The 25,159-nt window shown below is 38.9% G+C and overlaps 1 protein-coding gene across 1 annotated transcript in view; it reads left to right on the top strand.

Moving 5' to 3' along the window:
- Positions 1–25,159, top strand: part of PLB1 (phospholipase B1) — a 185,362-nt gene that overhangs the window by 19,089 nt on the left and 141,114 nt on the right. Inside the window, exons 8-19 of the mRNA XM_053712807.1 lie at positions 631–702; positions 979–1,047; positions 2,357–2,411; positions 5,956–6,014; positions 8,029–8,066; positions 8,525–8,568; positions 9,773–9,827; positions 10,758–10,809; positions 13,844–13,921; positions 17,410–17,472; positions 18,004–18,086; positions 21,580–21,646. Of these exons, the coding sequence (XP_053568782.1) occupies positions 631–702; positions 979–1,047; positions 2,357–2,411; positions 5,956–6,014; positions 8,029–8,066; positions 8,525–8,568; positions 9,773–9,827; positions 10,758–10,809; positions 13,844–13,921; positions 17,410–17,472; positions 18,004–18,086; positions 21,580–21,646 (735 nt within the window). The remainder of the gene's footprint in view (positions 1–630; positions 703–978; positions 1,048–2,356; positions 2,412–5,955; positions 6,015–8,028; positions 8,067–8,524; positions 8,569–9,772; positions 9,828–10,757; positions 10,810–13,843; positions 13,922–17,409; positions 17,473–18,003; positions 18,087–21,579; positions 21,647–25,159) is intronic.

The following is a 25,159-nucleotide window of genomic DNA, read 5'->3' as shown; positions in this document are numbered from 1 at the left end:
TTTGATTTACATTAATGGTCCCAACAGATTCAACGGTCATACATATATTTCAGATCTTGTAGAAAATGACTTTACATACCATACAATGTACCAATAAAATCAGAGTTAAAGGGACATTAAACACTTTGAGATGGTAATATAAAATGATAAATCATATACATTAAAAACTTTGTAAGATACTTTCATTATTTATTTTGTCTCCTTTTCCTGTAATTCCATTCTGAAATTGTGAGTTTTTCTGTTCCTGTTAGAATTGGAAGTGCAGGACACTGTTATATTCTACACAGCCATTGGCTGCACACTCTAGTGACCTGTTTCTGTCTCTTATTGGCCACAACAGAGAAGGTAACATAAGTTACAACATGGCAGCTTCCATTGTTTTATAGATACTAAAACTTTACACTTATTTTGACAATATTTATCAGCTAATAAAACTTAAAAAAATATAAAAATATATTTTTTTCAGACTAATATTTCCTTCGAATGCATCATTCTAACATTTATTTAGTGTTTAATGTCCCTTTAAGGAACTGGACTCTATGTTATTTACATGAGTTTGTATATAAGTAGGGTGATTTTCTGTTTAATCTCTTTCTCTGATTTCTTTTTTCCCCTTGTATCTTGCTTTAGTTGGAACCTGTTGGACAAAAGACTGTTAGCCAGAAGCTGGATGAAGTTATCCCTATTACATGTCCACCTCAGGTACAGTATGATTTGAGTAATAGATCTGCATTGTCACTTGTGGTGCAGACAGTGACACAGAGACGCAGAAGATGCCATGCCCACTGTGGGACATTGAATTAAGCCTTCGGCTGGGTAGAGTCCCTTTACAGGGCCACACTAAAGTTGTTATCACCAGTATATTTTACTTTGATTTAATTCTTTGAAAAAGAACAATATATACAGTAAATTTTTAATTTAAAGATGATGAGAGTAGAGATTTTTTGTAACTAATATTTTTTTAATTTTTTTTTTAAGGGTGATCCTTTTGTGAAGACAGCAAAGAACAGCATTAGCTATAGCTACCCTAAAATTACCCATGATCCTGTGAGTATAACAAATAAATTTATGGTTTTTTTTAAATACATTACAAAATGATGTCTTTTGTGTCTATAATTGTAATGGTAGGTTTATTTGAACAGTGAGAGACAGAATAACAAAAAATCCAGAAAAACGCATTTCAAAAAAGTTCTAAATTGATTTACATTTTAATTAGTGAAATAAGTATTTGACCCCTTTGCAAAACATGACTTAGTACTTGGTGGCAAAACCCTTGTTGGCAATCACAGAGGTCAGACTTTTCTTGTAGTTGGCCACCAGGTTTGCACACATATCAGGAGGGATTTTGTCCCATTCCTCTTTGCAGATCCTGTCAAAGTCATTATGGTTTTGAGGCTGACCTTTGGAAACTTGAACCTTCAGTTCCTTCCTCAGATTTTCTATGGGATTAATGTCTGAAGACTGGCTAGGCCACTCCAGGACCTTAATGTGTTTCTTCTTGAGCCACTCCTTTGTTGCCTTGGCCTTGTGTTTTGGGTCATTGTCATGCTGGAATACCCATCCACGACCCATTTTCAATGCCCTGGCTGAGGGAAGGAGGTTCTCACCCAAGATTTGACGGTACATGGCCCCATCCATTGTCCCTTTGATGCGGTGAAGTTGTCCTGTTCCCTTAGCAGAAAAACATCCCCAAAGCATAATATTTCCACCTCCATGTTTGACTTTGGGGATGGTGTTCATGAGGTCATGGGCAGCATTCCTCCTCTTCCGAACACGGCGAGTTGAGTTGATGCCAAAGAGCTCGAAATTGGTCTCATCTGACCACAACACTTTCATATAGTTCTCCTCTGAATCATTCAGATGTTCATTGGCAAGCTTCAAATGGGCCAGAACATGTGGTTTCTTGAGCAGGGAGATCTTGCGGGTGCTGCAGGATTTCAGTCCTTCATGGCATAGTGTGTTACCAATTGTTTTCTTGGTGGCTATGGTCCCAGCTGCCTTGAGATCATTGACAAGATCCTCCTGTGTAGTTCCGACCTGATTCCTCACCGTTCTCATGATCATTGAAACATAGATAACAATGGAAATACAGATTATCCATTTACACTGTATAATCCCCAAGCAAAATAAAAATAAATAAAAAGCATCTTAAACAGAAGTAATCAATAGAGTGAAAATCCTGGGAAATACCCGAAAACAAGAGAAGTCTAAACAAGGCAAACAATAATGCCTTGAGTTGTAAAAAAACGATAAAATGGTATAATAAAGTACAATAAAGTTTGTTTCTTTTATACCAGGGTTCACTGTTTCTATTACATGAGCTTCTTTGATGTTTAATTTATTTTTGTCTCTGCAGAGATCCCTGATCCCATGCAATTTTTACAGGAACGACAAAACAGCCACAACATCTGGTGAGCGGAAAACAATTCTGTATATAGTGTTGGCTAAGCGCAAATAACTAATATATGCTATAGACTGTATTTATGCACAGACTTATAGTCACATGAAACTATCTTTGTATTATGCAGTTATAGAATATATTGATTCAATACCTTATTTATCATCTATACCTTTCTCAGTTTGTCAATTTCTCATTATTTACTAAATCAGTAGGTGGATAAATTTCACAGCTGGCAAAGGGAATAAACACATAGTTAAATGCATCTCTAAAGCTGCAATGCACGACTGGGATCTAGCTGAACACATTTGCTGAGCCAATGACAAGAGACATGTGCATAGCCAGCAATCTTCAAGTCAACTCCAGAGCAGCAGTGCTCTACAGGGACCTAGTATAGTAGTGCATTGCTGCTGAGCATATGTACATATGCTGTTTGATAAAGGATACCAAGAGCACAAAGTACGTTTGATAATAGAAGTTAATGTACAGTAAAAGTGTTATAAAATTACAATCTCTGTCTGAACCATGAAAGTTTAATTTTGACTTTGATGTTCCCAAGCCCTCATGTAGATGTCACAAGTTCTGCCAGGAAGTAGTGATCTGTAAGCATCAGTTTTACAGAGATTACAGTAAACGCTCCTCTTTCTAAAAACAGATCCAGAATGGTAGTGATATTTTGGATGGAGTTTAATTCATCAGTTGTAATGAAGTTGCGCTGTAACTTACGTTGTAATATAGATAAGAAATTCAAATACCCTGCGCTCCACTACCCAGTTCAAAAGTCAATTTTTCTGTGAGCTAAAGGTTTGAACTATTCTCCAATCAGCGCTCTCCCCTTTGGGGTGCATTTTGTTGTGACTGGAAAACTGATTGGAGAACCGATCAAACCTTTAGCTCACAGAAAAATGTACTTTTAAAGTGGGCAGCGAGGCGCAGGGTATTTGAATTTCATATTTATATTAAAAAGTAAGCTATAGAGTAACTTCATTACAACTGATAAATTAAACTCCATCTAACTTGTCACTAACATTCCGGATCTCTTGTCACTAACATTCCGGATCTCTTGTCACTAACATTCCGGATCTCTTGTCACTAACATTCCGGATCTCTTGTCACTAACATTCCGGATCTCTTGTCACTAAAATTCTGGATCTCTTGTCACTAACATTCTGGATCTCTTGTCACTAACATTCCGGATCTCTTGTCACTAACTTTCCGGATCTCTTGTCACTAACATTCTGGATCTCTTGTCACTAACATTCCGGATCTCTTGTCACTAACATTCGGGATCTGTTTTTATAAGGGGGAGAGTTTACCATCACTTTAATGTTAGGGGAACATACATTGTAAATTTATTGGCTACATCTGACTGTAAGAACGATCATCAAATCTGCACATGTACAATGTCAGAGGTCAAATTAAATTAGGAGGATGGGGGAACAAAAAACTTTTTTGGGGACTAGAAATAATACATTTGATATGAAACAAGCAACTTTCTAATTTACTTCTATTATCAATTGCTCTTCGTTCTCTTGGTATCTTTATTTGAAAAAAAGTAGGAATGTAAGCTTATGAGCCGGCCCATTTTTGATTCAGAACCCTGGGTAGCGCTTGCTGATTGGTGTCTACAATTTAGCCACCAACCAGCAAGCACTACCCAGGTGCTGAACCAAAAATAGGCTGACTCATAAGCTTATACATTCCTGTATTCAAATAAAGATAGCAAGAGAACTAAGAACTATTGATAATAGGAGTAAATTAAAAAGTTGTTTAAAATTGCGCTAGCCAAATGAAAGAAAAACATTTTGGTTTCATATCCCTTTAAATAAAACAGAAATCCAAAAAATTGTGATTTACAGTCACACTTCAGAATCTTCTTACAGTAATAGATATAAAGCAAAGACAAACGTTCTGTACAGTGAACATTGTAACTTTTGGTGATATTTTAAACCTCATCACTCAGCAGTTTCACAATTTACAGTGTGACAACTGCTAAAATCTGATTTTAGAAGATTAGATAAATTGCAGACACTTATAGAAATTATTTTCTTGCAAAGTTTTTCTTGATTTTAGATGAAAATCGCAAAAAAAATGTAAAACTAGGTTCTCTTAATGAATGAAAAATGAATTAACAACAAAAACTGACATATTAAACATATTTAAAAGTTTTAAAAAGATCATTGATCAAACAGGCCCTTATATCCATCATGCTATTCATATTGTTTACAACATATCCAAAGCACACACAAAAACTCCATTAGCCCAATTAATAGATACGTGCAGCCACATTTTTGTTCCGAATGTTCAGGGAAATTCGTTTCTCTGAATATTCGGTGGGTGCACTATTCAATATTTGCTTAGTTTAAAACAAAATGAAAACTGATTTTAGTTTAACATATACGTCCTTTTCATAAAAACAAATGTAAATGTTTAAAAGCTACAGGGAAAAAGTTCACCAGTAGCCACAGTACTTAACTTAAAGGGACATGAAACTTTTTTTTTCTTTTTCTTTTTTTTCTTTCATGATTCAAATAGAGCATGTGATTTTAAGCAACTTTCCAATTTACTTCCATTATCTAATTAGTTTTGTTCTTTTTGTATCCTTTGTTGAAAAGGATACCTAGGTAGGCTCAGGAGCTGCCGATTGGTGGCTGCACATATATAACTAATGTTATTGGCTCGCATTATGTGTTCAGCTAGCAGTAGTGCATTGCTTGCTTTTTAAATGACAGATACCAAGAAAATGAAGCAAATCAAATAATAGAAGTAAATTGGAAAGTTTTTTTAAATTGTATTCTCTATCTGTATCATGAAAGAAAAGATATGGGTTGCATGTCCCTTTAATGTGCTCAGGAGATCATGTAGAGCACACTAAGGTAAGTCTTAACCTCTAAAAAAAAAGAGTAAACGAATGAATACTGACAATGTTCATCAGTATTTTTTTCATTTTAATTGTGCATTCATTCAGATATCTGTTTCGTTAAAACAAAACGAAAAACAGATTTTTCATGACAAATGTGCATAAGTACGAAAACGAATGCACATCTCTACCTATGAATCCATGTGGGATTTCAGTGGTCGCAGTTCTGAGAGCTATTGTGGGAAAAATTAGATTACATTTTGTGTGAGTTAATAATCTCTGCTGTGTTTGGTTTATGAAAATTGTGATCACTTTGTTTATGAAAAAAATTACCATTTCCCAGCATCCAAAAAAAAAAAAAAAGCCCAAATGTGTTTAATCCCTTTGCAGGCGTTATATACACAGTAATATCCTAGCAATAATGTGGTCATAAAATGCTCTGACATGTCAGAAGTTCTCAGAACATTTTCTTTTTGCATTTTGTAGCACTTTAGGTTAAGTAAAAAAAGCTATCAACACATATTTATAAATAGTAACATACACTGTATATTTTTTCTTTACATCAAAACAGTTGGCTTACTAGATAAAGCCAACATCTGTATTGTAAGACCCAGTTCTTCTTTTCATTTGTTAGTGAAATATGCCCCACGGTGTCTTTCTTTATTTACCATTGTATATCATGTTTTCATATTTGCAGTTCACTCATTGAATCCCTTTGACATTAGAGTTGTGTCTTCACTGGGAAGTTTAAAGCTTGTAAGTATCATACATTATTGATCATTTAGCTTTATTGCCGCTTAAGACATTGCACTGCCTGGGTCCAAGAATGAAATGGCACTACCAAATCATTATCCACTGAAATCTACAACATAGTCAGCAGAGTCAAAGTTTAAAGGGACAGTCTATTTCAGAACTTTTATTGTTTCAAAATATAGATAATCTTTTTATTACTCATTCCACAGTTTTGCATAACCAACATTATTAATACACAATTTACCTTGGTGTTTACCTTGTATCTAAACCTCTGCAGACTGCCTCCCTATTTCAGTTATTTTGACAGACTTGCATTTTAGCCAATCAGTTCTGACCCATAAATAACTACACAGAAGTGAGTACAATGTTATCTATATGTATAACTGTGATACACTGTCAAAATGGCTGAGGGCTTAGAAATTAGCATATGAGCCTACTTTGGTTTAGCTTTCAACAAAGAATACCAAGAGAACAAAGCAAATTTGATGATAAAAGTAAATTGTAAAGTTGTTTAAAATTACATGTCCTGAACCATGAAGGTTTAATTTTGACTAGACTGTCCCTTTAAACTTCAGCAGATTGAAATGTCCCATAAGGGCATGTTTATACCCAGCTGATTCATACTATATTAGAGTAATATGATAATATCTCTTTTAAAAATACTGTTAGCTTGAAAATGCTATGGGGTAGATTTATTAACTGTTGGATCATGTCCGCCCGACATCGCTTTCTTGTGAACTGCTTGTGCAATGTTGCCCCCTGGCCGCTAGCAGTCCGCTAGCAGGCCGCTAGCAGGGGGTGTCAATCATCCCGATCGTATCCTCAGAGGTGGTGGACAAGTTAAGGAACAGCGGTCTTATGACTGCTTCTTCTTAACTTATGTATCTCTATGTGTCACCCCTATCAAATGCTGCCTGGGTCCTGTAGTCCCAATTGATCCAATTATAAAGCCGGCCCTGATGGAGTTAATACAGCAAATAAAATGTAATATGAGTGTTTAATCCCACAGACACAAGTGATTTCTTTCATCACTTTTCTGGCAAATACACTGTATGGTAGAGATGACCAACTGGTGGTCTATGCTTTATTTGCAGCCCTAAGAGTAAAAACACAGCTAAGAATCTGTGCCAGTTTTTGTGGCCCCAGATAAAAGCAGAACTAAAAAGTTTATAGTTTAATGAGTTCTTGTGGGAAAGGAAACAAGGTGGCTACAACCAAAATGATCTCTCTGGAGGGGAGAACAGCTGATACCCTGAAACCTCACCCACATATGGCCCTGTGTCACTGAGCATTTTTAAGAAATATATCTATTTCTGTGTTAAATATGCAATACATTTATGTGCAGTCCTTATGAGTTCTAAAATATTGATTTGTAGCTACATGTGCTAGTAAGTTGTTTGTCACTACTGTAACGAGGACCCATAAACTATATACAAAGGAGCAATATTACCTAAATATGTATTCAGTATAGATGTGCTGGTATAATAAAGCTGTAGAGTTCAAACTTTTTTCTTAGAATTGATGATATTTTTGTTTGGAGCTGAACATACGTATGTAACGTCATTTTCCTTGTGTGCTATGTGGGAGTGTTTAGCTATTCCCTGATACACTACCTGTGTATGCTTTTGGCTTAGATTAACCTGGACAGTGCTTAGGAAGTATTTGTAGGGGGCAGCACATTTGAAGGGCAGCTGCATTCCCATTTATATATGCATCTACCCCTCCAAATGTTTTATTATTTTTTTATTACAAATCACTCACCTGTGTTTGTCTAATGAGGATGCATGACCTCTCCCAGAATTCCTGGATCCCAGTTGGTAAAAATATATGAGACAAAAATAAGGTAACATTGTTTGAGGTTTGGTGTCAGCAGATTTCCTAAAATCTAAGAATATATATATATATTTATTTGTCAGCCTTTAAACATGCATACAATAAAGCCAACTTTGGTTTAAGAGTTGAATTGTCACTGATATTGTGCTAATCAAATTAAAGTAGTTGTTTTTAAATTTTACAGACTTCAAGTAAAGCAAGTAACCCAGATCCCTTCCAAAGGTATGTGTCTATATGCACTGTATATAAAACTCCTTAAGGGGATATGAAACTCGCTTTAGGTTTGTTATCAAATGTGATTCATTTTCATTGAATTCTTCATTACAGAGCATACCTAGGTACATACACTGCTGTCATCTAGTTCTCTTGTAAATACATAACTTTTTAAAAGTATTCTTGCAAAACTGCCATATAGTGGTCCAGACACATGCACGCTATTGAACCTACCTACCTGCTTTTCAAAAAAGGATACCAACAGATCAAAGTAAATGTAATACTAGAATAAAATTGGAAACTTTTTTAAAAATGGTATGCTCTATCTGGATCATAAAAGAAAAAAAATTGGGTTTCATGTACCTTTAAATAAGAATTAAGATAAGCAAAATTTATGAAATTTTTTTTTATTTCCCTTAGTAAAAAATATTGTAAAAATAATCCTAATATATTTGTTTGTTTATTAGCATAGAAGAATTGCTTCTGTCAGCGAGTCAATTCACAGTAACAAGTAAGTGTCATTTTATTACAATAGCCTATGTTTGCTTCTCATGGGATATACTGTATTTGGGAAATATTACCTATTATTAATCTAATATTATTTAAAAACTTTGCGTCTCTCATTGAAATTATTTACACACAACTACTGCAGTCATATAACAAATGGTTGTAAAAGCTTCTCTGGGTTCCCCTTTGTTTACAAACAGGAGACATGTGGATTTTGGCAGTTAGAAGGCTGCTAATTGCACCTGCACACCACACTTTTGAAATTCCTAGCAGTAAAGGGGATAATCAGGTAGCTTGTAAGGTTAATATTTGCTATAGTGTAGAGATTACCCACCCCCTGATCCATACCTAATCGGACCCAAATCGCTCTCCACCCCCACTCAATGGTCATCACCACTTTAGTAACTGACAGTTAGTTTAGGGCTTTTTATTTATATATTTATTTATTTATGGGCCCCTCCCCACCCTCCCACCTGCCTGAGCACCCTCAACAGCTGTTACCCTCCCACTCCACACCGCCATGTTTGTTAGTAACAAACTTTGTTTTTTTTTATTTTGTTTTATATAATTTTTGTTTGTATGTTTTTCTGTAGTGTAGGAATCCCACTCCCTATTCAAGTGATTACTTCTTTTTTGTAGTGTAGGGTTCATCTTTCCCCCTCCCGCCCATATTTTACTGTAGTGTAGGGCTCCATCCCTTCCTCTCTTCCTAAAATAGTTCTGTAGTGTAGTGAACTATACTATATACAATATAATTATATTTGTCCTTTTGGGGAGCATATAGCTAGTACTACCAATACAAGCCAGCAGCAGCACAATAAATATCCATTTTTTCTTTTTTCTTAATGGGGTCAGGATTATCAAGAAAAAAATTAAAGTTGACATACTCATTGGCTGACACATTAATCAATCAACTGACAAGGATCACTATTGAAGAGAGTGTTGAACTCACTTGTTTGTTCATCAATGGGGCTGTTTGCTTTGCATTTTCTAATAAAGCAAATAATACAACACCATTAGTGATATTTTGCATTTGTCTGAATATGAATGCACAAGTATAATGTGTAAGGCTTACCAACAATATAGTGTTACTATTATAGTCTATTTCTGCAGATTAACAACACATGCTCAGTATATTTATTAGCACTATTGCTGTTGTTATGGTTACAGCCATGCACCAGTTTTACTCTCTGAATTATCTTTTACAGAAATGGCTGAAAAACTGTTTTCATCAGTCAACAGTGTATCTCTTTCCCCACAACAGTAAGAATGGATACCTTTTTATGTTTATAGACAGTAATACAAAGTGTCATTCACTTGAATTTGTAATAATAAACTCACAAAGAATTGGAAAAATAAATGTTTGAAAATGATTTAACACTGTCAATTTGTTAGCACAATTGACAAGGTTTTTTTTCAAATGAAGAGCAGTTCAGGGATACACTTGTTAACAATCCTGGTGTAATCAATGCTCCTGGTCTCTTTTGTAGTGGCCAATCCCTGTATAGGATGCTGTAATTACTTGATGAGTGCAGGAGCTCTTTTATTTACACTGGGTATGCAGAAATTACATCTAGGTAGGCACTTCCAGGAGGCCGGTTGGCAATGCCGTTGTTTATATGTATACCTGTACTTAATTGGCCTCTGCAAAGAGAGATGATAAACATGTGCAAAAGACTTTTATAAAGGGGTATTTTCCTGGACTGCAAGCAATATAAATTGTGATAAAAAAATACTATATATATATATATATATATATATATATATATATATATATATATATATATATATATATATATATAACTGAGGGGAAATTCCCTTTAAAGGTGCTTTAAACACTTTGAACTGGTAAAAATGATAAATTGTATATATATATATATATATATATATATATATATAAACCTCAATATACTTTAATTATTTATTTTGTCCCCTCTTCCTGTAATTTCATTCTGAAACTGGGAGCTTTTCAGTTCACTAAAACTTTACACTTATTTTGTCATTATTGAAACAGCTAATGAAACTTTAAAAAATGCATTTACATGTTATTATCACTTTAATCTTTTCTTTGAATGCATCATTCTGTCTAGCATTTATTTAGTGTTTAATGTTCCTTTAATGCTTATAGAAAGAACAAGGAATGAATCCACAAGGGCAGGGGGCTGATGCATTTAATGTTTGTGTATATTACAGATACCTGGAAGATGAAGCTAAGAAACTAGTAGAGAGTTTGCAGCAAAGCTCAGTAAGTTACATATTGCTTATATACATGAAACAATGCAGTAGATTCCTTTGTCCACAAGATATTTGATCAGATAAAGTAAATATTATGGTATTTTACAACAAATCAACAGCATACTTATACCTTATTATGTTTTAAATGTTATAACTGAAACATATAGGACTAGATTACAAGTGGAGCACAAATATATTAGCACTATTGTGCATTAACATTGCTCATATAAAGTCCAAAGCCATTTCTTAGCATTTAAGCTTTGATCTAGGGGCTCTAACTGTGTATATCGGATATTGTGGGTGCGCTAAATTCCTCACATTCTAGACTGCTATTGGGTCACACAGTAAAATTCATGCCAGATATTAGTGCTAAGCCGATAGTTACTGACTGCGTAGCTGGGCAGTTCTTCATGTAGTTATGTGCTATACTATCTAAACTATAATCGCATTTGTAAAGCGCCCGTCGCCGTCGGCAGTTGCGCATGCATCCTCAAAGGAATGTTAGATGCGCGCAGCCACCTCAGTGCATGACAGCTTCAGGAGTTCCAACTCTCAGCTGTAACATAACACCTGAGAGCTGGAGCTCCTGAAGCTTCAGGCATCTGCCGCATATGGAGCCGGAGCGCGATCGGTGCTCCGCCTCCATATGAGGCCAAATGCCTGATTGTTACAGACGGTGACACTGTGTGTGTCACCGTCTGTAACAATCCTCTGCTGGTGCCGGTGGGAGGTGTGGGCGGGTGGTGAATGGGCGGCTCAGCAGGTAAGGGGATGGAGTGGGAGTGCCCTAATACAAAAAAAAAGGACAGAGGGAGAGAGCAAAAGAGAGAGAGAGAGCAAAAGAGAGGGGAAAGAGAGAGAGAGAGCAAAAGAGAGGGGAGAGAGAGCAAAAGATAGGGGGGAGAGAAAAAGAGAGGGGGGAGAGGGAGAGCAAAAGAAAGGGAGGGAGGGAGAGAGCAAAAGAGGGGGGAGAGAGAGACCAAAAGAGAGGGGAGGGAGAGAGCAAAAGAGAGGGAATAGAGAGCAAAAGAGAGGGGAGAGAAGCAAAATAGAGGGGAAAGAGAGAGCAAAAGAGAGGGGAGAGAGAGAGCAAAAGAGAGGGGAGAGAGAGCAAAAGAGAGGGTAGAGAGAGAGCAAAAGAGAGAGGAGAGAGAGCAAAAGAGGAGAGAGATAGAGCAAAAGGCGGGACAGAGAGAGAGCAAAAGAGAGGGGACAGAGAGAGAGCAAAAGAGGGGAGCGAGAGAGCAAAAGAGAGGGAGAGAGAGAGCAAAAGAGAGGGAGAGAGAGAGCAAAAGAGAGAGGGAGAGAGAGCAAAACAGAGAGGGAGAGAGAGCAAAACAGAGAGGGAGGAGAGAGAGCAAAAAAGAGGTGGGGGAGAAAGCAAAAGAGAGGGGGAGAGAGCAAAAGAAAGGGGAGAGAGAGCAAAAGAGAGGGTGTGAGAGAGAGCAAAAGAGAGGGGAGATAGAGAGCAAAAGAGAGGGGGCGAGTGAGAGCAAAAGAGAGGGATGAGAGAGAGCAAAAGAGAGGGGGGAGAGAGCAAAAGATGGGGGAGAGAGAGAGCAAAAGAGAGGGGGGAGAGAGAGCAAAAGAGAAGGGGGAGAGAAAGCAAAAGAGAGAGAGGAGGGAGAGCAAAAGAGAGGGGAGAGAGAGAGCAAAATAGAGGGGAGAGAAAGCAAAATAGAGGGGAAAGAGAGAGCAAAAGAGAGGGGAGAGAGAGAGCAAAAGAGAGGGGAGAGAGAGCAAAAGAGAGGGTAGAGAGAGAGCAAAAGAGAGGGAAGAGAGCAAAAGAGAGAGGAGAGAGAGAGCAAAAGAGGAGAGCGATAGAGCAAAAGGCGGGGGAGAGAGAGAGCAAAAGAGAGGGGGGAGAGAGAGAGAGCAAAAGAGAGGGGAGAGAGAGAGCAAAAAATAGGGGGGAGAGAGCAAAAGAGAGGGAGAGAGAGAGCAAAAGAGAGAGGGAGAGAGAGCAAAACAGAGAGGGAGGAGAGAGAGCAAAAAAGAGGTGGGGGAGAAAGCAAAAGAGAGGGGGGAGAGAGCAAAAGAAAGGGGAGAGAGAGCAAAAGAGAGGGTGTGAGAGAGAGCAAAAGAGAGAGGAGAGAGAGAGCAAAAGAGAGGGGGCGAGTGAGAGCAAAAGAGAGAGATGAGAGAGAGCAAAAGAGAGGGGGGAGAGAGCAAAAGAGGGGGGGAGAGAGCAAAAGAGAAGGGGGAGAGAAAGCAAAAGAGAGAGAGGAGAGAGAGCAAAAGAGAGGGAGGAGAGAGAGCAAAAGAGGGGGGAGAGAGAGCAAAAGAGAGGGGGGGGGGAGAGCAAAAGAGAGGGGTGAGAGAGAGCAAAAGAGGGGGGAAGCAAATTAGATAACAGAAGTAAATTGGAAAATTGTTTAAAATTGTATGCTTTTTTGAATCATGAAAGAAAAATGTCATATCCCTTTTACTCACCACTTAATCTGAGCACAATGAGCTTGCTAATAGCGCTACCTGCATTAGCCATTAAAAGTATAGGGGGTTTGCTCGTGTTAAGATGCTTTGGTAGTAATATTACATCATTCACTTGTAATACTAGATTGTGCGTTATTCTTTGCAGGATGTTGCTCAAAAGAAAACTCGCCCTGCACTATTGATTGTAATTTGTTTGTGCTTTAGCCCATAACTGAGTTTAAATTGGGAATATCTGCTAAGATTATTTTACTGTCCTAGAAATGTCAGGAAATATGTTAGTAAAGACCATGGCCCCAATTTATCAAAGTCTGGCGGACCTGATCCGACAGTGCGGATCAGGTCCGCCAGACCTCGCTGAATACGGCGAGCAAATACGCTCGCCGTATTCAGCATTGCACCAGCAGCTCACATGTTTGCACTCCACTTGTACTCTAGGCCTCACTCTGGTGCTATCCTTATCTGAAGATGATGTAAATAGAACTCTGAGTATCAATACAAATGTGAGAGAAATTCTTACAGATAAGCATTTACATTACTAATTATAGAAACAATTGACAGTGGATTTGTGCTGACTTTATTCTCAGTGTGAAATTTGTATCTTTCTTTCTTAGACCATCTCCTTTGCTGATGACTGGAAGATGATCTTGATATTTATTACAGCTGAGGACGCGTGCGATTTCTGCAATCAGGTAAATTCCAGGTGACACATGGTTGTCACCTAGCAGCTATGTTATGTGACATCAGTGCTCTGTGCTTCATAACTTCATATGGTCAATGATGGTGATTACAGGTCACGGGTACAGCAGCCACGTATCCTGTATATACCAGGTTTGTGAATGTCACAGATGTACAGCTAATGCCCTAAGTGGCCAAATAAATGGAAAAATAGTGTAAATCTTCCACCTATTCATGTGGCCGTTAAAGGGATAGTCTAGTCAAAATTAAACTTTCATGATTCAGATAGAGGGGGATATTTATCAAAGGTCTGGCGGACCTGGTCTGACAGTGCGGATCAGGTCCGCCAGACCTCGCTGAATGCGGAGAGCAATACGCTCTCCGTATTCAGCATAGCACCAGCAGGGGGTTGTCAATCAACCCGATTGTACTCGATCTGGTTGATTTTCGGCAATGTCTGTCCGCCTCCTCAGATCAGGCGGACAGGTTATGGAGCAGCGGTTTTCAGACCGCTGCTCCATAACTTGTGTTTCTGGCGAGTCTGAAGGCTCGCCAGGAACACGGGACTTTAAGCTCCATACAGAGCTTGATAGATATGCCCCAGAGTATGCAATTTTAAGCTACTTTCTAATTTACTCCTATTATCAAATTTTCTTCATTTTCTTGCTATCTTTATTTGAATGTAAGCTTAGGAGCCGGACCATTTTTGGTTCAGCACCTGGGTAGCGTTTGCTGATTGATGGCTACATTTAGGGGTCAATTTATTATTGTGCGGACGGACGTGATACAATGTAGCGTATCATGTCCGCTGCACATCGATAAATGCCAACAGCATACGCAGTCGGCATTTATCGCCCCCTGCAGATTTGCGGCCAATCGTGGACATCCCCGCTAGCTGGGGGTATCAATCAACCCGATCGTATTCAATCGGGCTGATTGCTATCCTACACCTCAGAGGTGGTAGACAAGTTAAGGAGCGGCGGTCTTAGGACTTCTGCTCTAGGCGGAACTGAAGTGGGGTGGGTCGGAATCAGCTTCCACTGCTTCATAAATCGACCCCTTAGACACCAATCAGCAAGCGCTACCCAGGTTCTGAACTAAAAATGGGCGTCTCCTATGCTTACATTCTTGCTTTTTCAAATAAAGATACCAAGAGAACGAAGAAAAAATTCGAATAGGAGTAAATTAGAAAGTTGCTTAAAATTACTGCTCTATATGAATCAGGAACGTCTAGACTTTTCCTTTAAAGTTATTAATTTTTATATAAGTTTGTTTTGTTCTTGATTACTATAGATGTTGTGTTTTCTTGTGATTGTAAAATAGTGGTCAATGGTTAACGTGACACAAAACCTAAGTTTGTTTTCTTCATGATTTAGGCAGAACATACAATTTTAAACAACTTCTATTATCAAATCTGCTTCATTCCCTTAATATTCTTTGCTGGACAAGCAGCAATGCACTACTGAGAGCTAGCACATCAGCCAATCACAAGAGGCAAATGTTTGCAGGCACCAATCACCAGCTAGCTCCCACTAATGTAGGATATGTGCGTATTATTTTTCTACAATGGATACAAAGAGAACATTTGACAATAGAAGTTAATTTTTAAATGTTAAAATAACTTGCTCTATTCTATCTGAATCATGCACCATTCATTTTCCCTTTCCTATCCTTCTAACCCAATAAATAATTGCAGTATTATGTCCTTTTAAATGAGCCTTAAAGGGACATTATGCTATAAAATATTCTCCCCTTTAATGTGTTCTCAGTGATCAATTTTACCTGCTGGAGTGTATTAAATTGGTTTAACACTTTTACCTTTAACTTTATTATGTCATTTAAAATAGCTAATTTGAATACAATGAACTCTTGTGTTAGTAAATTGTCCATTACAACAGCATTATTCCTGCACACAGCTTTTACTATTCTATGTAGACTGAATATTGATTGAATGCAGAAGGTTGAATAATATGGTTATCAATGCAGATATTCTAACAATATTTAAGATATATTAAAGATATTTAAAAGGTAAGAACATTAACAGATTTAACACTGTCCTGGGAATCCTTAACAAGTAATGTTACCTTTAACAAAACTGATGAGATTTAAAGGGACATAATACCCATATGCTTAATTACTTGAAAGTAATGCAGCATAACTGTAAAAAACTGACAGTAAAATATCACCTGAACATCTCTGTGTAAAAAAAAGAATATGTTTTACCTCACAATTTCCTCAAGTCACCAGAGTAAGTGCTGTGTAAAAAGTTATCCTTCAGCTGCTGTCCAGCTGCAAGTATAAAAATAAAAAAAAAGGGGAAGAAATTAACAGCAGTCAATCAGCATCAACAGTGCTGAGGTCGTGAACTCTTTTACTGTGATCACATGAGATTTCATAGTAAACTTCCTTAAACTAAATAGGGAAATAGACTAAATAGGGAAATAACATGAGTGTGCATGAGGTACGCTCCCTTGCAGGTCCTGAGACAGGCATACTGATTTGCTCCTTAAAGTCCTTTACAATGGGGTGTGAATACTTTTTGAGGATATTTGAGGTAAAATCTCTTCCTTTTTTACATAGAGATGTTCAGGTAATATTTTCTAGTCAGATTTTTACAGCTATGCTGCATCACTTTCAAGTGTTTCAACATTTGGGTATCATGTCCCTTTAAATGCTTGTGACTTCTGTCTGGCCTCTGATTGGTTGACATCAACATTTTGTCAGGAACTAACAGGAATTATAGGATATGTGGGGGGGGGGGGGGGGTTTGTATCAAAGATGATAGCGGTGAGTCCAGCACAGACAAAGGGTAAATGGGGTGACAGAATGTGATGACAAAACATTTTTTTTCTAATTAATACATTAGTTACATTTTTAGTTATAATTAAAGGGACATGAAACCCCAATTTTTTCTTTCATGTTTCAGAGAAAGAATACTACTTAAAAAAAGTTTCTGATTTACTTCTATTATCAAATTTGCTTTGTTCTTTTGTTATTCTTGGTTAATGAGATGCCCAGATAGATAGTGTGCACATGTCTGACGCACAATATCACAGGAAATAGTGCTGCTAATGTATAACATTGTTGCAAAGCTGCTGCCATATATCGATATAGACACGTGCACACTCCTGAACTTACCTCCCTGCTTTTCAACAAAGGATAACAAGAAATCAAAGAAAATGTGATAATACAAGTAAATTGGAAAGTTGTTTAAAACTGTATGTTCTAGCTCAATAATGAAAAAATTAGGGTTTTATGTCCCTTTAATTTAATAGGCATAATGACATCTTTATCTTGATTAAATGACATTTTTATCATGTTGACGCAATACATTTGCATGATTTTATTATCAGTGATGGATATTGTGTAATATTTATATTATTAAATCAGGATATATGTGACTTTTCCTACCCTTATTCAGTAAGACAATAGCTGTGTTATTATGGATATGTAGAATGTGATTTTCATTTTCAGTTACAGTAAATGTTTTGTGTATTTGCAGGAGAGTCACTCTGAAAGCACAATTCAGAAACTAAGCAGAGTCCTGGATTATTTACACCAACAAGTAAGGGTGCATCACTAGATCTCATTTATAAATTGTTTGTGCTGTGATAATACTATGTTTACTGTTATATAGGGAAAATAAGTCTAGGGGATATATAGATAGATAGATAGATAGATAGATAGATAGATAGACAGATGGATAGGGAGAGAGAGGGATGGATGGATAGACTGACAAACAAACCGGCAGATAGATAGACAGACAGACGGACAGGGAGAGAGAGGGATGGATAGACAGACAGACAGAGGGATGGAGAGATAGACAGACAGATAGAAATAGATAGATAGATAGATAGATAGATAGACAGACAGACAGATGGTTAGGGAGAAAGAGGGATAGATAGATAGACAGAGAGATAAAGAAATAGACAGATAGATACACAGAAAGACAGATGGATAGGGAGAGAGAGGGATCGGTGGATAGAGATAGATAGATATAGATAGATGGATAGATAGATAGATAGATAGATAGATAGAAACATCAATAATATAAATAATTATTTGAGTGATCTTTATTTTCCATTTCTTTCTAAAGCTGCCAAAAACCATAGTGAGCTTAGTGGACTTAACAGATCTGAGCGTTTTTTACTTGTCACACCCCGGTCAGTCTGAGATCAGGTATGATACCTTTCTTTATTCTGCTTTATAGGCTACTAGGTTTGCAATCAGACATTCTCTATTTCACATTCAATCTGTATACAATTGTATTTTACTGATGACTGGTTCTGAGTTTAGCTTATGGTGCAGTAATTTGTTAAAAGCAGATGGTGCCCCTGTCTGACATTATTCCTCCAATTGCTTTAATTGAACTAACACATAGGGCCAGAATGCAAGTTGTGCGCTATTTAGCACTTTCCCTTTCACGCAAACACACCAGTAGTAAGCTTTTAATGCATGTGGGTTGGCGCACGTATTACAAGTTGAAAGTAAAATGTGCGCATGAGCGAAAGCCGACTGGCACTAGATTGAGGACTTCAGATATAGCGACTGCATTAACTTCTCCCCAGAGACTTTAATGGAGCGTGCAAACTGGGGGGAAAACTAACACTTATCGATTGCACGGTAACCCGACACTACGTTCAAACTACAGAGCTAAACCAAAGGTAGATATGAATAGTTTACATTCCAATGTTCTTCATGAAGAATGATATATTTATTTTTTAATATATATTACTATATATATCTGATGTATTTTTGTAAAATATCTATACATATATATATATATGCGTGAAGAACATGGGAATGTAAAATATTTACAGTACATACACAGTAAAACACTTTTTAAAATATTTAAATTGAATACAAATGATGTTTCATGTTTTCAGGTATTTGAGTGGAAAGGGCTACAAAGTATATATACATATCCTATATAATAAAAGGCCAAGTGTGTTTGTCCGAAGCTGTCATGCGCAGTAGACAGAACAGCAGGAGGACAAACACACCTGGCCTTTGAGAGTCCCTAAGTCTCTGCTCTGCAGTGCGAGCAGAAGTGTGCGTGGCCGGGGGCGTGGCCGAGCGCGAGGGCCGTGAGGGGGCGTGACCAAGTGTGAAGGGGCGGGGCCAGACGGGCCGTGAAAGGCTGTGCAGTTTGAGAGCTCAAAACAGCTCAAAAGAGGGGAGAGAGGGGGTAGGGAAAAGATAAGAAAGGGGAGAGAGAGATCAAGAGGGGAGATAAAAAGAGCACAACAGAGGGAGCAAAAGAGAGGGGGAGAGACAGCAAAAGAGAGTGGAGGGAGAGCAAAAGAAAGGGGACAGAGAGATCAAAAGAAAGGGGGGAAGAGAAAGAGAGGGGGAGGGGGAAGAGAGAGAGAGAGAGAGGGGGAGGAGAGAGAGAGGGGGGAGAGAGAGAGGGGAGGGAGAGAGAGAGAGAGAGAGAGAGAGAGAGAGAGGGAGGGAGGGGGAGTGAGAGAGAGAGGGGAGGGGGAGTGAGAGAGAGAGGGGAGGGGGAGTGAGAGAGAGAGGGGAGGGAGAGAGAGAGGGAAGAGAGGGGAGGGGAGGGAGAGAGGGGAGGGAGAGAGAGAGGGGAGGGGGAGAGAGAGAGGGGAGGGAGAGAGAGAGGTGAGGGGGAGGGAGAGAGATGAGGGAGAGATAGAGAGAGGGGAGAGAGAGGGGAGGGAGGGAGAGAGAGAGGGAGAGAGAGAGGGGAGGGAGAGAGAGAGGGGAGGGGGAGGGAGAGAGAGAGGGGAGGGGGAGGGAGAGAGGAGAGAGAGGGGGAGAGAGAGAGGGGGAGAGAGAGAGGGGGAGATAGAGAGGGGAGAGAGAGAGAGAGAGAGAGAGAGAGAGAGAGAGAGGGGAGATAGAGAGAGAGGGGAGAGAGAGAGAGGGGAGAGAGAGAGGGGGGAGAGAGAGAGAGGGGAGAGAGAGAGGGGAGAGAGAGAGAGAGAGAGGGGAGAGAGAGGGGGGAGAGAGAGAGAGAGAGGAGAGAGAGAGGGGAGAGAGAGAGAGAGAGAGAGAGAGAGAGGGGGGAGAGAGAGAGGGGAGAAAGAGAGAGAGAGGGGGGAGAGAGAGAGAGATAGAGGGGAGAGAGAGAGATAGAGGGGAGAGAGAGGGGGAGAGAGAGAGAGGGGAGAGAGAGAGGGGGAGAGAAAGAGGGGAGAAAGAGAGAGAGGGGGAGAGAGAGAGAGGGGGGAGAGAGAGAGAGATAGAGGGGGGAGAGAGAGAGATAGAGGGGAGAGAGAGAGATAGAGGGGAGAGAGAGAGATAGAGGGGAGAGAGAGAGAGAGGGGGAGAGAGAGAGACAGGGGAGAGAGAGAGAGTGCAAAAGAGAGGAAGGAGAGAGAGCGCAAAAGAGAGGGGTGAGAGAGAGCACAAAAGAGAGGGGGAGAGAGAGCGCAAAAGAGAGGGGGAGAGAGAGAGTGCAAAAGAGGGGGGGAGAGAGAGCGCAAAAGAGGGGGGAGAGAGAGAGCGCAAAAGAGGGGGGGAGAGAGAGAGCGCAAAAGAGGGGGGAGAGAGAGAGCACAAAAGAGGGGGGATAGAGAGAGCGCAAAAGAGGGGGGGATAGAGAGAGCGCAAAAGAGGGGGGGAGAGAGAGCTCAAAAGAGAGGGGGAGGGATAGCGCAAAAGAGAGGGGGGATAGAGAGAGCGCAAAAGAGAGGGGGGATAGAGAGAGCGCAAAAGAGAGGGGGGATAGAGAGAGCGCAAAAGAGAGGGGGGAGAGAGAGCGCAAAAGAGAGGGGGGCGAGAGAGAGCGCAAAAGAGAGGGGGGAGAGAGAGAGCGCAAAAGAGAGGGGGGAGAGAGAGCGCAAAAGAGAGGGGGAGAGAGAGCGCAAAAGAGAGGGGGGAGAGAGAGAGCACAAAAGAGAGGGGGGAGAGAGAGAGCACAAAAGAGAGGGGGGAGAGAGAGCGCAAAAGAGAGGGGGAGAGAGAGCGCAAAAGAGAGGGGGGAGAGAGAGAGCGCAAGGGGTGGGACCGCTGTACCCTGCAAAAAATGGCCCGTGTGAACGGGCTTTAGGACTAGTGTATATATATATGAATACATGTGTGTATATCTTTAAATATGTACTGTAGATACATCCATATATACACATATGAACATAAATATACATATATACCTATGTATAAATACATAAATGCACATATTTAGGCATGTATATGTATGTATATACCCTTTATAGCCCTTTCTATTTAAATACCTTGTCATATACTATAAAACTTTTAACCCTTATAACTATTTGTATTAATATTTATATGAATCATTTTTGTAAGATAGTATATATATATGAGTGTAATTGTTCATCCCAATGTATTTATGTGGTTGGTGCAACTTTTTATTTAGCCCTAATCCTTAACACAAGGACTTCAGTAGCGCTAACCCGATGAGTGCAAATTTAGTTTGTGCTCGTGCGGTCGCGTTTACTTTCAACTTTTAAAATGCGCACGAGTTAGCGCGGGTCCAATATTTAAATATCGCATACGCTAACGATAGTGTGCCTCTTGTAATCTAGCTCATAATGACACTATAACAAATAACATAATTGTATGGCTATCTCTGTATGTATAGATATAGCAAGCTAGTGTCATCAGTACCATAATGAATTCTCTTGTAAATGGAACTACATTATATATAGTCTTTGTAATTAAATGTATTTTTATGTTTCTGTTTGTTGTTTAGAAAATCATGTGAATGTTTCAGAAAACCTTCTGATTACAACAAAGCAATTCTGAGCTTGTCATTCCAGGTAAGCAATTCTTCATGTGATTCATTTTTATATGTTATATGTTTAAGGGACAAATTACGGTTTGTTCCAGTTGAGTGCTATAACACATCCTTTCTTCATGCTCATTAGCAGTAAATATATATATATTGTATATGTGTGTATCATTATTGTGTGTGTGAGTATGTGTATATATATATATACAGGGAGTGCAGAATTATTAGGCAAATGAGTATTTTGACCACATCATCCTCTTTATGCATGTTGTCTTACTCCAAGCTGTATAGGCTCGAAAGCCTACTACCAATTAAGCATATTAGGTGATGTGCATCTCTGTAATGAGAAGGGGTGTGGTCTAATGACATCAACACCCTATATCAGGTGTGCATAATTATTAGGCAACTTCCTTTCCTTTGGCAAAATGGGTCAAAAGAAGGACTTGACAGGCTTAGAAAAGTCAAAAATAGTGAGATATCTTGCAGAGGGATGCAGCACTCTTAAAATTGCAAAGCTTCTGAAGCGTGATCATCGAACAATCAAGCGTTTCATTCAAAATAGTCAACAGGGTCGCAAGAAGCGTGTGGAAAAACCAAGGCGCAAAATAACTGCCCATGAAATGAGAAAAGTCAAGCGTGCAGCTGCCAAGATGCCACTTGCCACCAGTTTGGCCATATTTCAGAGCTGCAACATCACTGGAGTGCCCAAAAGCACAAGGTGTGCAATACTCAGAGACATGGCCAAGGTAAGAAAGGCTGAAAGACGACCACCACTGAACAAGACACACAACTGAAACGTCAAGACTGGGCCAAGAAATATCTCAAGACTGATTTTTCTAAGGTTTTATGGACTGATGAAATGAGAGTGAGTCTTGATGGGCCAGATGGATGGGCCCGTGGCTGGATTGGTAAAGGGCAGAGAGCTCCAGTCCGACTCAGACGCCAGCAAGGTGGAGGTGGAGTACTGGTTTGGGCTGGTATCATCAAAGATGAGCTTGTGGGGCCTTTTCGGGTTGAGGATGGAGTCAAGCTCAACTCCCAGTCCTACTGCCAGTTTCTGGAAGACACCTTCTTCAAGCAGTGGTACAGGAAGAAGTCTGCATCCTTCAAGAAAAACATGATTTTCATGCAGGACAATGCTCCATCACACGCGTCCAAGTACTCCACAGCGTGGCTGGCAAGAAAGGGTATAAAAGAAGAAAATCTAATGACATAGCCTCCTTGTTCACCTGATCTGAACCCCATTGAGAACCTGTGGTCCATCATCAAATGTGAGATTTACAAGGAGGGAAAACAGTACACCTCTCTGAACAGTGTCTGGGGGGCTGTGGTTGCTGCTGCACGCAATGTTGATGGTGAACAGATCAAAACACTGACAGAATCCATGGATGGCAGGCTTTTGAGTGTCCTTGCAAAGAAAGGTGGCTATATTGGTCACTGATTTGTTTTTGTTTTTGAATGTCAGAAATGTATATTTGTGAATGTTGAGATGTTATATTGGTTTCACTGGTAAAAATAAATAATTGAAATGGGTATATATTTGTTTTTTGTTAAGTTGCCTAATAATTATGCACAGTAATAGTCACCTGCAAACACAGATATCCCCCTAAAATAGCTAAAACTAAAAACAAACTAAAAACTACTTCCAAAAATATTTAGCTTTGATATTAATGAGTTTTTTGGGTTCATTGAGAACATGGTTGTTGTTCAATAATAAAATTAATCCTCAAAAATACAACTTGCCTAATAATTCTGCACTCCCTGTATGTATATATATATGTGTGTGTGTGTGTGTGTATATATATATATGTAAGTGTGTGTGTATGTGTGTGTATATATATATATATATATATCATGGTTTAGCAAGAAAGAGAAAATCCTGGAAGAAATAGATGCCAGGATAAAAGACAGGGAACTCAGCACTCTTTTAAAAAAAGTTTTATTAAGCTCAAAAAAATATATATAATACTGTGTATCCAAAATGAAAGCTGTAGTGGTTTCAAGGGAGATCAATCTCTGACACTTGAATCGTAGGACAAAATTATCTTAGGACTCTACTTAGCAATAGGTAAGTACACAAATGACCAAGTAGTGTGTGTAATAGAAACATAAAACATAATAATTAACAAACCTGACCGGTCAGGGGTAAGTGTTCAAGCATGAACAGGATATATTAATAAAAGACGTGACTTCTATTAAATATTAGACAAGGGTATCTCATAGTACTCACAATGCTATAAATGCAGTATATGTCTTGGGAAACTATAGTCAGACTGCTATTTCTTACTGCAGTCGGCACCTTGTAGAAATATAAGGCAATCTGCCGAGCAGATATCAAATTAGGAACAAGAAAGTTTCTGACTATGTACCTCAAGATATAATTCAGGTATATATGATACAAGTATGGGCAAAAGCAATGTAATAATTGTACAAAGTATTACTGAGATATATTAGTGAGGAACAATTATCAAACTACTACACCCTGCTGCGTACGGCACCTTATCAGATAAGGCTTAATGCCGGGCAGGTATAGTGATGGGATCTAAGTAGTTACAGATAATGTGCCTCAAAATATTTACATCTGTCTGTACATAAACAAGCAAGCATCAAAAAGCAGAGATGAAGTATGCTCAGCAATGATTAGTAATAAGCAAGTAGTAGCGTGATGCTTGAAAAGTCATTGCAGAGGTCCTTAGCTTAAGGTCATATATGCATAAGGTGAAAAGTCATGAAAAGATGACAAGCATTGTGTAGAGTTGCAGATCAAGTATGCAAGATGTTAGTATGCTGTAAGCGATAGATAGAAATCACAAACTCTTATATGTAGAGTGGCTTCTGTTTCCACCCTCTCTGCAGGGTAACGATATCCAAGTCTAACATCAGTTTGCCTATTTGTCAGGCCAAGTTATAACTGCATACGACCTGTCTCCTGTCAAGTCCTCAGACTGATGCTTGCTGTATAGTCATCAGTGGTTTTCCCGGGACCTCCAAACTTTTCCTAGATGCGATGCTTGTCTGTATCACCGTTCAGTGGCGTTCACACTGACCACATGCACCGTGTCGGCTCGTCCAATGCCGACGCGCGTTTCACCCATTGGGTGTGTCGGGCTTCGTCAGGGCGTGATGACGTAGGGAGCGTCTCATCTCCCATTTAAGCTTCCTAGGTTGCACGCCTCTTCTTTCCAAATTTCTTAAGAATCAATCATATTTAGAGAGAATAATAAATGCGTAAATACTTAACTCTCTATAGCTTACATGATTGTGATGCAAACCTGTCAAAACCGGGCTAGTAAGCCCTAATGGAAAGATACATATTTACACACCGGTTAATTCATATCTTGGTCATTTATGTACTTATGAAAGTAACGGACATTATTACATGTGTAAAAGTACCTATGGCAGTGGGAGCCCTAAATTTATAGTGCATAGGAAATACTTCTAAAAACTTGTGACAAACCAAATTAATTATATACATAGCTAAAATTTATCACTGTTGAATGAAGTAATATTGTTACTTTATAATGCAATTTGCACATGTCTG

Source organism: Bombina bombina, chromosome 4 (genome assembly GCF_027579735.1).
Source record: "Bombina bombina isolate aBomBom1 chromosome 4, aBomBom1.pri, whole genome shotgun sequence".
Taxonomy (NCBI): domain Eukaryota; kingdom Metazoa; phylum Chordata; class Amphibia; order Anura; family Bombinatoridae; genus Bombina; species Bombina bombina.
The sequence above is the reverse complement of the archived record's forward strand: the minus strand, read 5'-3'. Positions and strand labels throughout refer to the sequence as shown.